This window comes from Bos taurus, chromosome 24 (genome assembly GCF_002263795.3).
Source record: "Bos taurus isolate L1 Dominette 01449 registration number 42190680 breed Hereford chromosome 24, ARS-UCD2.0, whole genome shotgun sequence".
NCBI classification, from domain to species: domain Eukaryota; kingdom Metazoa; phylum Chordata; class Mammalia; order Artiodactyla; family Bovidae; genus Bos; species Bos taurus.
The window spans coordinates 3,482,501-3,497,577 of NC_037351.1; the positions used below are offsets into that span (position 1 = coordinate 3,482,501).

The window sequence follows — 15,077 nt, forward strand, 5'->3', positions numbered from 1 at the left end:
GCGCGCTCAGGCCGCGGAGGAGCTACGTCTGCCCGGCGCACGCCCCCTCCCGAGGCAGCCAGGAGCTCCGGCGGCCCCTCGGCCTCCCCCGGCCTCCCCGGCCCGTCGGGGCTGGCTCCTCGCCGTGCCGAGGAGCGCCGTGAAGTTTCTCCGCTCCGCGCGCCGGCCCAGGTGGGGAGACGCTGACGGCTGCCCCGGGGCGCCGGCGGCCGGGCGCGGGCCGGGCCTCGTTCCCGGGCCCAGAGGGGGAGCGCCGTCCGCGCCCCCGCCCCGCGCGCCGGCCGCCGGGCCCCCCGCCCCCCGCGCCGCGCCACCCCCCCGCCGGCCCCGCTCCCCGCGGCGCGGCCCGCGCGCCCGTTACCTGCCGAGCGCCGGGGGGCCTGCTGCTTCCTCCTCGGCATGCTGCTCGGGCCTCAGCCGCCGCCGGAGTTCGCGGGGCGCGGGGACGCGGGGCCCCGGGCGCGGGCGCAACTCCGCGGCGCGCCCAACTCTGGCCTCGTCCCCGCGGGCTCCGGGCTCCGGGCTCCGGGCGCGCCGCGGTCCGCGGGGCGCCGCTCGCATGGACGGCCGCGCCCGGGGCCGCTCAGGAGGCGGCGGCCGCGGCCGCGCGGGCCGCGTCCCGGCCGCCGGGCTGCGGGCGGAGCGCGCGGGGCCTGGGCGCCGAGCCCGGAGTCATCCCCGGCGCGGGCCGCGGGCGCAGCGGCGGGAGCTCGGAGGGCCGGCCCGCGGCCCGCGCTCCATGCTGCCGCCTCCCCGCCGCCGCGGTGCTGCTGGCGGGCGCTCCTCCGGGCGCCTCTGCGGGCGCTGCCCTGCGCCTTCCTCCGCGAGCCGAGAGTCTCGGAGCGCAACTTTCTCTCCCCCTCGCTCCAGGCGGTGCGGGGGTCGCGGCGAGTGTTTTTAGTGCGCGGGTCGCAGCTTGCTCATTGTGCGCCGGCGAGGCCGATCCGGGCTGTCCTTTTCCTCCCCGCACTTAGTCTAAGAGGAAGAAAGCAAACAAGACAGAGGAGTGAAGCCCCCGTACATACATGCGCCGGGGGGGAGATGTCAGGCGCTGCTCCACCTTCCAAACAGTCACAGATCAAACAGTGTCACCCGCCGCCGGAGCGCCACTTGGTGCCCCGCGCTCCCCGCGGGGCTGTGCCGCCAGGATCGCCGCTTCTTCGGAGGCGAAATCTAATGCAAACACATTTTGATCATGGATTTTTGGCCGGTCTTGATCTTCCAACAGAAAAATTTTGAAAAATACACAAAAAGCACCCCCCCCTTCCGAGAAAAAAAAAAAAAAAAAGCCAACAACAACAACCCGGAGAGTGTGCGCGAAGGGGTGAAGAGCAGACATTCACTGGGTGGGCGAGATGAGCGTGGACGGTCCCCCCCAAACTCCTGGGAGAGAGGAGATGCACTCTCGCTCGCTCCTCTTTTCAGTGAAATATAACACACATTCGGATCGCAGAGCTTTCAGACAGTCTCAACTGATAGACAGACACATCGAGCTGCTTTTCCGGCTTCAGTTTTTACTCCTCCTCCTCTCGCCAACGTCACCCTGACAATTACAAATAGGTCTCTCACAAACCATACCTGTCAATCTTTTTAATTGCTTTGTTTTCTTTTTTTTTCCCCCCCGAGCTAAACAATATGACACAAAAAAGAAATCTTAATACGCCATAACATAAAAGATTGCACATTGGAGAAAGACATTGAGGGGTTTGTTATTGTAATCCACCGGTTGACCGTGGGTGAAGCCCATGTGTTATAAGCCAAGTTGAGTAGACACTAGTTCCTGCAGATTTTTAAACCTGCGAGTTTCCCCCTCCGCCCCCGCTTGTACACTCACACACACGCACCCACGTGGACACAAACTACCCTTGGAAGAGGAATGTCCGACATTTGAGATAAAAATACCTGTGTCACTTTTGCAATCCTAGTTTGGGGGTTAGATGTGATTGGGGAGGGGCACTGTGCGGCTTTTATATTTTGGTAATTAATGAGTAAGTGGAAATAAGGAAACATGTTTCACTTCAATGTATTCCTTTAATAAAAATTTAATGATGGACTTTGCTCATCACACAAAAAAATGTGGAATATATTTAATCTGGCCCCTCTGTGAGAAGTGAATTGATTATTTGGTCAATACAAACAGGGAGATAATTGACACGATGGAAAGGCAGATCTTTCTAACTGGGTTATAAAAAAGGTCCTCATACATCATGGCAACGTCTCCATCCAGTTCCATTAAGGCCCTTGGCACCACCCCCACCCCCCACCCCCAGAAGTTTAAGATGTTCGTGTGTTGTGGGAATTTGACCCTCTGGTTTCCAGTATCTGTGTTTCTTTCCCAGTGGGAAACCTGTAACAGTCTTGTAGAGGCCACTTAAAACAGTCATGGAAAAACATGAAGTCTTGGCCAAAATAAATAAAATGGCTTAGTTCGTGCAACTTACATGGGACAGACTAAGGGCAAGGCGACACGGGCGAGGCGTTGCGGGAACAAGGGCCAACAGCCTGGGGCGCAGAATGCCCTGGGCACCCCCTGTCCGGCGCTGGGTGCTCCTGCGCCCGCACCGGCGCCCAGGGCTCCCCGCCCGGCCCCGGGCCCGGGCCGTGCCCCGCCGCCCCGGCCGCGCTCGGGGTTGATTCGTACCACCTTGCAAGGAAGTGAACGCTCCGCACGGGAAGGGGAGGCGCCTGCGCCGGCCGCTGGGCGCCGCGCAGCTCCGAGGACGCCCCGGGCTGCCGCCGGCTGTGGGCCGCGGCGGTAGCCGGACGCGCGGGCCCTCGCCGCCCCCCTCACCCTTTTAGAGGAGTCAAATCCGGCTTTTAGATCGTGGGGAGGGTGGAGATATCCGGTGCCTCCCGGGCGCCGGGAGGAAGGGGGAGGGCGGAGAGGATCCTTGGCCAGTCTGCGCCAAGCAGATTCAAACCAAAACAAAAAGATTAAAGGAGCAGCGGCCAGGGCGTCAGCGATCCCCCGGCCCGGACCCCGGGGGTGGCGCGCCCGGGAACCGCGGGGGCTGTGCGGATTACCGGTGCAGCGCGCGGCGGGGCAGGAGAGGGGAGCGGGCGCCAAGCGTAGTGGGGAAGCGGGGCGGGGGGAGCCGAGGGGAGGGCGCGGGCCGGAGGAGGGGCGGACCCGCCCGCTCCGCCCGCCGCGCGGAGCCTCGCCTCGCCGAGCGGCCCGGACTGGGCGCGACCCCGGCCAGCGGCGGCGCAGAAAGAAGGCAGAGGCGCGGGCCATGCAGAGGCTGGCGCTCGCCGGGACCCGAGCCATCGTGGACATGTCGTACGCCCGCCACTTCCTGGACTTCCAGGGCTCGGCCATCCCTAGCAAGATGCAGAAGCTGGTGGTGACCCGGCTGAGCCCCAACTTCCGAGAGGCCGTCACCCTGCGCCGGGACTGCCCGGTGCCCCTCCCCGGGGACGGAGACCTCCTCGTCCGGAACCGGTGAGCCCGGCGCGCGCCCCCAGCCCAGGCCCCGGCCCGCGCTGCGCCGCGCAGCTCCGGTGCTGTCCCGCGCCCGCCGGCGTCCCCACTCCCGGCGCGCGCTCGGGCTCAGAGCCCGACTTTGCGAGATCCCGGGAAGTTGAACCCGCCGCCATCTGGCGAAGGCGAACGTAATGAGACTGTTGCCGGTGTGAATATCCGATGGCACCGAACGTCCTCATAACGGAGGGTTATTTTAATTTGGGATTCCCCTCCCCTCCCCCAGTCCTCCCTCCTCCTCCCCCTCCCGCTCCCGAAATAAAACCGACGGGACCCAGAAGGGGAGGCTCCCCGCCCAGCCCACCCGCGCGCACCCACGGCTCCAGCGATCGCCTAATCTTTAGGGTGGAGTTGGGAACAGCCTGGACACAAACCGCGACGTTTAGGTAACGTGCTTTGGAGGAAGGAGGCCGGGGCCCTGGCTGGCTGTTCCTCTCCGCTCCAGGTTGGCAGCTGCCTGGCTGTGGCGGAGCCTGTCGTTGGGTGTGTTGGTGTGCACCTCGCTGGTGCCGTCTGCGTGTTGTCAGCTCTGTGTGACTGTCGTCTGTGCCCTGCAGTGTACCGCGGGGCGCGCGTCCCGGGCGGCGGGGCCGGGGCGGGGGCATGGCCGCAGGTTTTGCAGACTGAGTGAGGCTTGGGTCGTCGCCCGACCTTGGGACTGTCATTTCCACCTCCACACTGCCCACCTTAATTTGTTTCTGTCTCACTAATCTTTAGTAACTGCTGAAGCAACAAGAGGGAAGGGACCTCACTCTTCAGAGCCGTGCCCGCGGCTCTGCCGGTGGGTCCTCTCGCTGCCTGACTTGCAGGCGGGGCGTCTGCTTCCTCCATCCCCCTTGGCGAGAGCGGGGCTCGCCCACCGGGTCAGTCCCGTCTGTGGGGCGAGTGTTGCATATTTTAGGTTGCGTAATACTTTCGGAGGGAGAAGTGACTTCTGGTTGTAACCCGGTTGTCAGTGGTGTGCTCGAAAGCACCCGGTCCTCGGCGAGGACTGAAGGAAGGACCGTGTATCTTATCTAATCAGCTTGGGGCAATGCTGAACGGTCCATTTTAGAGATTCGTATCAGTCTTCCAAACCTGGCTCGGAGACTTCGGAATTCTGACCAGGATGTCAAACTTCTGGGAACCTGTTGGAGAGGTAGAAACCAAGTGAGCCAAGGGTGGGACTGAGTGGAGGCTGGGAAAGGGGTGGGGGCAAGGGGCGCCTGAACCGGTGAGCTGAAGTGCACCGCTGGGACCCGGGCTTCGGAGGATTTCTTCATCAGTACCAGGAACCGCTAAGGCAGTTGAGATCCAGACGCGCGTCCTGCCAAGTTGAAAAGAAGGGTGGGTGAGTGTTCACGCAGGACATACAAAACACACGAGTGATTTGCTGGAAGTGAGATGAGACTCAGATTTAAAAAACCACCGAAAAAAACCAACAGGCAAAGTTTCACGCAGGCTTTTTCTCCCACCCTCCACCCCCCCCACCCCCGCCCCCCGCAACTGTGAACTGTGAGCACCGATGGCACACACCAGGCTGCTTGGGGAAAGAACACCTTTTACAAACAGGGTGTGAAGTGGGTGGGGGTGACTGAGCGGGGCGGGCAGGGGAAGGTGTGAAGTTTCCGCACTCCCAGCAGCGGCGCGGCGGGACCCCCGCCCGCACCGCCGTGGAGGAGTTCCTGCCCGCAGAACCGGCCTGCCCGCCTGCGGGGCACCAGCTCCGCAGGGTGTGCGCCCCTTCCCCGCGCTGGGTCACCAGGGCCGGTCCCCGAACTGGGTGGTCGGTTGGAGTTCTGGAGCACCGGCTGCCATGTTGGATGCTCTCAACTTGGGTTGCTTTAAGATCCACACCTCTATCTTCCATCCACAGATGCCAAGAATCCCTTTAATATAAATAGGATATTTATAGTCACCGCTTGACCTCTAACTTCTACCTTGAAATCCGTCACAGAAGAAGGGGGCGCGTTTTCTGCTTGTGGGGAGGGGGCGGACCTCTGCCTGTCCCTCTCCTTACTCTGCTGGAAAATATGCCCCTACCCCCAAAACTGTGGCAAGATCCTTTATTCTAGCAAACGTTGTCAGTAAGGGTGGCATTTTACCGATTTTTTTTTTTTTTTTTTAAAGAATAGAGGCTCAATACTTCACTACAGGTTAGTTCATTTTAATCCCAGACCAAATCGCCCCGAACAGTGTCAACTGCATGAAAATTATGTGCAAGAGCTTCTCATTTTAATCGTAATAATAATAATATGCTCCGGAGTGAATGGATTCAGCCCAAATTCACATGTTTGGAAAGGTGTCTGGGTGGTTTTAATTGTGCTCCGTCTGACTTTGTCTTTCAGCGGAACCTTTTACACGTGTCTTTCCATTTTAACAGAAAATACAAATTCTTTATTCACAGTGATAGAGGTGCTTTTTAAGACATCGATTTAGCATAATCAAGTTTATCATTTAGGAAAGGTGTGAGAAGGGGGCCTAGAATCCTTCTAGAACGTGCCCACGCCTTTCCTTTATCCACTTCTGGCCTTCGGCTTTCTAACATCCGAGGAAATCCCGCTTCCCTCCTCAGAAAAGAGAAGAAAATAAAGGGAGAAAGACTCCGACTCCCTCTGGTTCAGTTCACGCACTATTTTTAGATTTCTCTTTTTTTGCAAGATACTGCCACATTATTTCGTTTCCAAATATTTCTAACGATTTTCTGTTCAAATGTAAGATAATGGAGCAAAGAGTTTGTAGGACAGGCACAGAGAAGGTGGGGGATGGGGAGGGCATTTTTGATAAACCGTTTGTTGCTCAAGGGAGGGTAACTATTCCTGCTCATTCTCCAGGCCGAGATTTTTTTTTTTCCTTCATTCTTCCTTTTCTTTATCCCCCTTTTTTCTTTTTCTTTCTTTTCTTTCTTTCTTTCTTTCTTTTTTTTTTTTTTAAGGAAGGTCTGGTTTGGCGGACTTTGTCTTCCAGTATTGAAGGTTTTGCTCTGGACTTGAGTCTTCGGGTTTGATTTTTGTTAACAGAAAACCCATTGCCTTCCCTCGGACCGCTGCCCTGTTTCACAATAAACATGACGAAAGGGCTCATCGCTTTTTAGTGTAAATAAACCGAGTGACTCTGGAAGGGTATATATTTGGGGAGAGCCCCAAACATCCCGTTCTTTTTCCCGGGGCTCCTCGATTTTTGTCTTTTGCGAGGGTCTGCCTGTCGGATCGCTAGACCCCTGCACTCATTAAAAGCAGGTAGTTTAAATTAAAGGGGTACAGACGAGTCTCCAAATGCACGCATCCTCCCTAGCGCGTCTTCTCTTTCTTTTTCTCGCTCACTCGCCCTTTCTGTCTGCTGCTCCCCAAACCCGGACACGCGCCTGCCGCTCTTGAACTTGTTTCTGATGGAGCCGAAGGCGCCGGCTCCCACTCCTCCCAATCCTCTTCCCAAAGCCCAGGTAAGAACCAAGGCGCGTCCGGGCAGTGGCGGGTCCACACCAGCCGCGGTGGCGGCGCAGCGTCAAAGCGGGGGTTCAGGGAGAGGTGGGGGCTCGCAACCAGAGGCTGGGCGATCCTGGAGAGGGTGAGGTGTGCGGAGCCGAGCAGGAACTCCGGGTTCCTTCACCGACGACGCAGGCGATTTAGAAGACGGCAGGGTAGGGTAGAAAGACACGAAAAATGGGGGTGCCTGCGAGGCCAAGGTCACGGTCTGGCCGCCGGCGGCTTCTGTCGCGAGGCCGATGGGCTCAGGAGCGCCGCGTGCCCCGGGATCCCCTGGCACTAGATCGCCCCAGGGCCCGAGCTCGGCGGCCGGTGTGGACTGGGCGCGCCCGCCGGGATCCCGGCTCGGCCCAGGGAGGCTGAGGTCATGGTCGCGGGCCTGGGCGGCGACCCGGGCGACTCCAGTCCGCTCCGGAAGTCGGACTCACGGATCGCATCTGTCCGTGGTGGCAGTGGAGAGGCCGCGGGACGACGGCACCGGCCGGGCAGTCGGTGGAGGCTGGGCACTTGCGAGGGGAGATAGTCCCAGAAGCGCGGGTTTCTGGCGCCCTGCAGGTTGGCCCGGGCGCATCGAGGGCGCCGCAGGGAGCGGGGACGTGGACAGGGCGCGGGGCGGGCCCTGTGGTCTCCGGCTCCCGCTCCAGCGCTGGCCGGGCTCCACCGCAATGTCTGATTTGGGTTTTTAAGCAAAGCCCCCTTGGTGAGCTCAAGCTGCCGCTGGTGGGCTGCAGCCGCCGAGCTCCCGACAGAGCCCACCCTGCCCCCCAACGCGCGCGCGCGCACACACACACACACACGGGCCCTCGCTGTCCCCTTTGCGCGGGTGCCCTCGCCCCGCCGCCGCTTGTCTCCCAGGCGTGCGCCCTGCTCGGTCCTCCGCCTCCCGCCTGGAAGTGGCAACCACAGCCCCGGACGGGGGTGCGGAGGGTGGGGGCGGTGATGGGACTGCCTTTTCCTCCAACAGCCCCTTCCCGCTCCCCAGCCCCCTCCCCCCAGTTCGCTCCGGTTTGGAGATGAGGGTGACCCGAGGGGCCGAGTTCAAGGCGGGGGCTCCCGCAAGGGAAGGGGCTCTGTGGTTGGAAAGGCAGAAACGCCAGCGCGGGAAGGGGGCGGGGGGTGGGGAGGTGGGCGGGAGGGAGGGGGCAAGACGGGAGGCGCGAAGGCCACGGGAAGGGTGAGTCTAATCCTGAGCGAGAAGAACAGAGCGGGCTACCCGCCCTGGCCCCCACCTGTAAGCACAGCCCGCCTCCCCGCCCCCGCCGGCGGTCCTGCAGCCGGCCTTCCAGCCCCAGCGATCGGGCATCCAGAGGCACCCCGACAGGGCTCCACCGCCGCCTTCCCCGAGGTCCGGAAGCACGCGCTCAGGACACTAGGCCAGGCCTGGAGAACTCGGCAAAGTGAAAGGAAAGATGCCCGGCCCTCCCCTGCCCAAAAGATGGAACGTGGGCGTCTTGGCATTAAATGCCAAATGAGAACCCACCACAAACCATTATTCCCGCTTCTCATTACTATGTGTCCTGTTCGGGCATGGAATCCTGTAACGTGATTGTGAGGCCTTGCGTCTGGTAACTTCTGAAAGCTGCTGGACGAGCCCGAAGGAGAGTTTCCTGCTTTCTTATTTCTGTTGATGAAATATGTAGAGAGTGTCCAATCGTGTATGCCGGGCACCGTCATAAGGGCACATTTACGAGGGCTAAGTATTGTCTCTATACAAAGTGGAAGTGAGTCCTTGTGCGGGGCAGTTTGGGGTTTATTAAGTTAAATTATTTTAACATGAACCCTACTTACCAGCTTCCCTCCTGCCCCCAGATCCCAGCACCTTTTCCTTTCATTACAGGTGGAAATGGCGTCTTTAGGGTCCTCCAGTAGTGTGTCTCGGCCACCTCCCGACATCCTTAGGAGAATGGCTTTTCCCCTTATGTATCAGGATATTTTTGTTATGAGGTATACTGAGATGAAAAAAAGCTGGTAAAAATACCAGCCTGGCAATTAAATTGACTCTGGATACCAAAGTGAAAATAATCATCTGGTATTAATCAAGTATGTCTCTGCTTCTTGTTGAGGAAAAATATAGTGTCGATTTGCTTTCCTTTTCATCTGGGAAGGACTGTAAAATGTTGGATGTTCCATAAAAATCTCTCTACCCTTATGAGACAATTTTTGTTCAATTAATCAAAATGCATATTTTCACACTGGACACAGTTACATCAGAAGGAAAATTTGCTGCAGCCTCTCACACTGTTTGAAACAAGCCCTGCAGTAACGTGTAACAGCCAGTGACCTTGTACATTACATCAATCTTTAATAATATCATTGTCGTTACTATTATTATCTGAAGTGTTAAATTGTTGCCAGAATCAATACAAGTCTACCTCTTTGAATATATTTTATCCCTCTGTTGTTTTTAACATCTTTGCTAAGAGACCAATTAATTTCCAACTCATAGCTCTAGTGAAGTTTGTGTATGAGGGCTTCCTGAATTTTTTTTCCTCTCTTTTGAAAGAAAGAGAAAGGGAATAAATGGCGTATGAAATAAACAACCTGTTTAGAGGGATGTGAAATTATTCCTAACCTAATGAAAGAATACAATAAACCAAAACTCTGATATGGAATCACTGTTGAGCTCACATTTGTTTGATTTCTTTCTTTCTTTTTTTTTTTTTTGAAGTGCATATCAAGAGTTTTGGGTGTTTGTTTTTCTCAAATTCTATCAGAATAGATAACAGCTTCACCACCCTCCACGGTCACCAGATTTAGAGGAACAGAAAAAGCCTTGACAAAGAAAGCACCTGAACGTGTGTGTGTGTTTGTTTTCCTCTAGATTTGTTGGTGTCAATGCTTCTGACATCAACTATTCGGCTGGCCGCTACGACCCTTCAGTCAAGACCCCCTTCGACGCAGGCTTCGAAGGTGTCGGGGAGGTGGTGGCCTTGGGCCTCTCTGCCAGCGCTGCGTTCATGGTCGGCCAGGCTGTGGCCTACATGGCGCCTGGTTCCTTCGCTGAGTACACAGTGGTGCCTGCCAGGGTCGCCATCCCAGTGCCGGGCCTGAAACCCGAGTATCTCACGCTCCTGGTGAGTGGGACCACAGCCTACATCAGCCTGAAAGAGCTCGGGGGGCTGTCGGAAGGGAAGAAGGTCCTGGTGACCGCGGCAGCCGGGGGCACCGGCCAGTTCGCCGTCCAGCTCGCAAAGAAGGCCAAGTGCCACGTCATTGGAACATGCTCTTCTGCCGAGAAGTCTGCTTTTCTGAAGTCTGTTGGCTGCGACCGCCCCATCAACTATAACACCGAGCACGTGGGCACCGTCCTGAGGCAGGAGTACCCCCAAGGTGTGGACGTGGTGTACGAGTCCGTCGGGGGAGCCATGTTTGACTTGGCCGTGGACGCCTTGGCTACCCGAGGGCGCTTGATAGTCATCGGGTTCGTCTCTGGCTACCAGACTCCTACTGGCCTGTCGCCCGTGAAAGCAGGAACACTTCCAGCCAAACTGCTGAAGAAATCTGCCAGTGTCCAGGGCTTCTTCTTGAACCATTACCTTCCTGAGTTTCGAGGTGCCATGGACCACTTGCTCAAGATGTATGCGGGTGGTGAGCTGGTTTGTGAGGTGGACACTGGAGGTCTGTCTGCAGAGGGCAGGTTTACCGGCCTGGAATCGGTCTTCCGGGCCGTCGATTATATGTACATGAGAAAAAACACTGGAAAAATTGTCGTTGAATTACCTCCCTCTGTCAACAGTAAGCTATAAAAGCAGAACAATGGCATAAGAGAAAAAAAATGGGCATTTTATGCCCCAGAATTACTCAAATCAATTTATTTTTAGTTGGTAATGGAGATAATATTTTTTTAAAAAACAAAAGTAAAGTTTAATGTATAGGTCTCTCTCTTTTCTTTGCTTCCTTTTTTTTTTTTGCTTTCCCTTGCCAAAAAAAAGTGCTAATAAAACTTCCCTCCATGGCACAGAAGTAAAACCTTTACATTCAGTTCTTCACTCATGGACAGTCTCATTCCAGATTTTATTGTTCCAGGGAACTAAATTAATTCCTGATGCAAGATCTGATCAAATCAGCATGTCTTCAACTTGATGAGATTTTAAAATCGGGCTTGAAAACAGTTCATGAGTTCTTTGCTATGGGAGATTTTGGTATAATGCTAACAAGTTGTTAATAAATGAGAGAGAGAGCAAGTCAGTCACTTCTCAAGAGTCCATATTCTCAGGAAATGGCCCTTCTCCTTCCATAAATTACCAGCCAATTCTCTAAATAGAAATTTGGAAGGATTCTCCCAAAACTCTGACTCTGTTAGGTCATTAGAAAAAAAATTAAATGAGCACAGACCTCTTTTAAAGAAGTGTCTCTTTATTTAATGATTTTATGCACAATCATGCTGGTGAGGCATGTGTGGGATGGAAAATTTCTCTCTTCCCTTAAGAAGCAAAGTAGTGTTGAAAACTCATATGGACAAAAGAGCAGGTTTGGTAAAGGGAAACTAGAGATTCGGGAGACTTTAAAAATTTAGTACATGCACGGGAAATGAAGTATATGCTCCATCCACAGTAAGAGTCAACATAACAAAACATGGCCGTACAGGGAAAGCTCTGTAGACACGGAACAGAACCCTTCATCCGCCTACTGGGGTGTGTCAAACAGCATCCCGCAAAGCAGGGACTGAAGTGACCTAAGATGAGCGTGCATTTGCTTCTCATTCAAGACTTTGGGAAGGCGGGTTTTCTCCCTGACCTGGAAGTAGAGTAGCCACCACTGATGCCATGTCACGCTTCAGGTCTCCACGCGGCCTGTTGGGACAAGATGCTTCTTGCCACCATCACCTGACGTCACACCCGTGAAGGTACCCAGCCCCGCGCCTTCCCCTCTGAATCAAGCCCACGGCTGACCCACCTTCGTCTCCTCCTTCCTCAGCACCCCAGAGGCTGCTCCGGGTTTTCATCGCGGAGGTGGGAACCCCACCCTGCCTGTCTAACGAAGCCACGCCCACCAGACTTTTTCAGAGCCTTGGGTTTCAGCGTCTCTAACAGGCTAAACAAACAGACACCGGATTAGAGATATTCTAGGAAACTTGGTGACCGTATTTAATTTTTCTCTCCTTCTGTCTGAGAGGCAAGGCAGTCCTACCGCTGAATAGCTGTTAGGATCTATTTTACAAGATTTACTCATTTTCAGGTACCTAATGTAGCTGCTAGCATGCATGCACAACAATACAATTTATATGGTAAATGGAGCCAAATAATGGCTTCACTGAATGTTATGGCTGCACTGAAGGGAAATGTCACGGTAAATAGTTGCCAAATTATGGATCATGCCGGAGTGTCACAACTGCACTAAAGACAAATAGCCCTGGAGGCTATTGCCACTGTGACGCTTTTGAGTTATGAAGAAGGGTAACAGCCCGATGGGAGGCTCTTTGCGTCCTCATTATAGCCAGGGGTTACTAGTGCAGGGCACCGGAGAAGCCAGGCCAGTGTGCTGCTCGGGTATTAATCTGTCCCTTTCAGACCTAACAGCTGTAGCGAAACCGAAGGGGACTTGGCCTCCCTTTTAGAGACCCAGGCAAACAAAGGGGAGGGGACAGGTTTTATGAATGTAACTGCAAGGGAATGACTGGTAGTGGAGCAACGCTGGAATCAAATCAGCTCATCAGAGAATATTATTCACTGTAAGGTAGTCTCTGTCCGATAGGCTTAGTTGTGTCCTAGGCAGACAGATGTGTGAAGTCTAAGCAATCATGGGCTTTCTCCCTCTGTCAAGACTTGAGTAGTAAGGACATTGCCAACTAAATTGCTTCTTCTAAACTGAAGTGCGTCCCGGTTTCTTTCATTTTAATGGGAGAGTAATAAAGATGAAAGACCAACATTTTAACGGATGGATCCCTGAAGCTACAGAATAGAAATTTATTATGTTTTGAAGGCATACACTAAATTCAGCTATGTTAAAAAAAAATTCAAACAACCAGGTTTAAAATAAAATATAATCTCAAAACCTCATGTTCTGTCTCTCCCCAAACTAAGAAACTACAGAGCATACTGTTTCCATTTATTCTTAGAAAACAAGCGTGAGAGATTCTGCCCATTCAGATAATGCCAAAAATATGTTTAAACTTTTTTTTTTTTATTCTTCTGAAAAATGATTTGTAAATTGAGGGTCATAGTTCAGCATCAGTTTCATCTTCTGGGATTATCGTTCAAGCCCAGCCTCTAATGGGAGGTGAAATGGTGCGATCCTCTCTCCGCCTTTCTTCTGAACTGTATTACATATCACAAAAAGTACATCCATAATTCAGGGCAATTGTCAGTCTTTGTTTTAGAGACGGGGCTGGGGCTGAACAATCCCGGTGGATGAATTATTTCTGGGTTCTCAGGGTGGCCTTCTCTGCACATCAGCCTTGAGGTCCCTGGCTGGGCAGATGGAGAGCCTTGGCTCCAGTTAGCATGCCAAGAAACAAGGGAGTCCCAGCTATTCCCTCCCATCCCACTGTGATTTGTAAAAGGCCAAATGCTCTTCCTTCAAATTTGTTTTTGCAAAAAATACCAACAATGTCATTGCAGGTCCATCTGATGATGACTTCCATTGTTCACCGCCTTCAGCATTAAAAAAAAAAAAAATCAGGAAATAGTTTGCAGAGAAACTACAGAGAAGTTTTTCATGATGTGCTCTAAAAATTGTTATTATATGATTTCATCTGAATGGAGTTTCTCAGGAGGAGGATAGCGCCTTTATAAATGGTCATTAGTATTACATGCAGTATTTACCTAATGAAAGTGCAGTGACAAGTCACCACTTCTTATTAAAATGAAAATCTTGCATTATGGACTTAAAGAACATTCCAGCTAATGAGGATGTAACGTCCTTGGTACAACACAGACCTCCTTTTTTGTGTGTGTTCACCCACCACAAGATGCTGGAAACTTGACAAATGATATCATTTAAGACATGCCTGCCGTAGGGACCTGCTTTTTGGCTTCCTGTTTCTGGCTTTTATTTGGGTAACATTTATAATGGCCACCCGACTTGTAATGGACAGCGTTTTAACCCCTTCATAGAGCTCCCAATTAGCGTGAATTTACTACATACAGGATTTCCTTTAAAATGGGGCAGGGAGTGCTCAGGACTGAAAATATGTTTCTTGATCACTTGACCACATGTGCATATGGGATAAACAGCATATTTTAGATTTATATGGAAACAGACGAGCAGCATGCAACTTTCAGGAAAAAAAAAAAAATGATAGGCGAAGACAGAACATGATCAGCTGCGGGCCTGAGTTTCCTAGGGCTTACAGCACAAGGTTTATGAATGTAGCCCAGGTACAAATGGCCTGACTTGGTGCATTCATAATTACTGCTCTCTATACCGTCCAGTGTCTTGTTTTATTAAATTGCTTGCTATTTATAGTACTTGTTTAGAGACAAAATGTATGCAAACTTTATTAGCTAATTTGGGGGTTTATTGGTGTTTTTTTTTTAATTTAGGTTTTCTGTAACTAATATTCTAATTATGACCCAGAATTGTGATCATATTTCAGAAGTAAAAATATAAAACTCTGAGTTCTCAATACTACTAGTGTGGGCATTTTAACCTTGGAACTCCATTTTTTTGTAGACCTTTCGTATCATGCTATTCAACTTGTGAAAGGGGGAATGTTTGAGAACCTTATTACTGTTAACATGAGCAAAGTATGGAATATTGGCCCCCAAAAAAACTATACAAAATAAATAATGTTTCCCAGTACATATCAGTTCACATAATTCTTGATAGTAGAGTTGATATATTTTTTTAAAAAATCAAATAAGATACATATTTTAATTCTGTGTGCTTGAGTCTTCTGTATTCTTCTTTCCCTAGATTGGGAAGTTACCGGGATGTGAAAACAACACTAAAAATGGCGGGGTGTCTTAGCATCTGTTTTTTTCATTTTTGTTGAAATAGAGTTGATTTACATTGCTGTGTTAGTTTCAGGTACACAGCAGAGTGGCTGAGTTATGTGTATATATGTACACGTATATATGTATGTATATGAATATATGCTGCTGCTAAGTCGCTCAGTCGTGTCCGACTCTGCGACCCCATAGACGGCAGCCCACCAGGCTCCTCCGTCCATGGGATTTTCCAGGCAAGAG

General features: G+C 52.8%; 2 protein-coding genes across 5 annotated transcripts in view; one reads left to right on the forward strand and one right to left on the reverse strand.

Annotated features, from left to right (window-relative positions):
* The window catches only part of TSHZ1 (teashirt zinc finger homeobox 1), an 80,323-nt gene extending 78,849 nt beyond the window's left edge, over positions 1-1,474 (reverse strand). The window contains exon 1 of the mRNA XM_024984559.2: positions 362-1,474. Within this exon, the coding sequence (XP_024840327.1) occupies positions 362-401 (40 nt within the window). The 5' untranslated portion in view covers positions 402-1,474. The remainder of the gene's footprint in view (positions 1-361) is intronic.
* A 1,735-nt stretch (positions 1,475-3,209) lies between these two features.
* PTGR3 (prostaglandin reductase 3) lies at positions 3,210-14,770 on the forward strand. 4 transcript variants are annotated; one of them, NM_001075964.1, is made up of 2 exons: positions 3,210-3,442; positions 9,767-10,914. In NM_001075964.1, the coding sequence occupies exons 1-2, from the start codon at positions 3,234-3,236 to the stop codon at positions 10,689-10,691; spliced, it is 1,134 nt and encodes a 377-aa protein (NP_001069432.1). In that variant the 5' UTR covers positions 3,210-3,233; the 3' UTR covers positions 10,692-10,914. The 4 variants fall into 4 exon arrangements, with proteins under 4 accessions (NP_001069432.1, XP_024840068.1, XP_059736841.1 ...); XM_024984300.2 differs by lacking the exon at positions 3,210-3,442 and adding an exon at positions 3,768-3,867 and having other exon boundaries at positions 9,767-14,770; XM_059880858.1 differs by lacking the exon at positions 3,210-3,442 and adding an exon at positions 3,910-3,926 and having other exon boundaries at positions 9,767-14,770.
* The last annotated feature ends 307 nt before the right edge of the window (positions 14,771-15,077 follow it).

What these genes read in the sequence shown, in the direction of transcription:
- PTGR3 (NM_001075964.1), top strand. Translation starts at nt 3,234, where the DNA reads ATGCAGAGGCTGGCGCTCGCCGGGACCCGAGCCATCGTGGACATGTCG. An exon ending in GACCTCCTCGTCCGGAACCG is followed by an intron (nt 3,443 to 9,766) that starts GTGAGCCCGGCG and finishes GTTTTCCTCTAG; the next exon opens with ATTTGTTGGTGTCAATGCTT.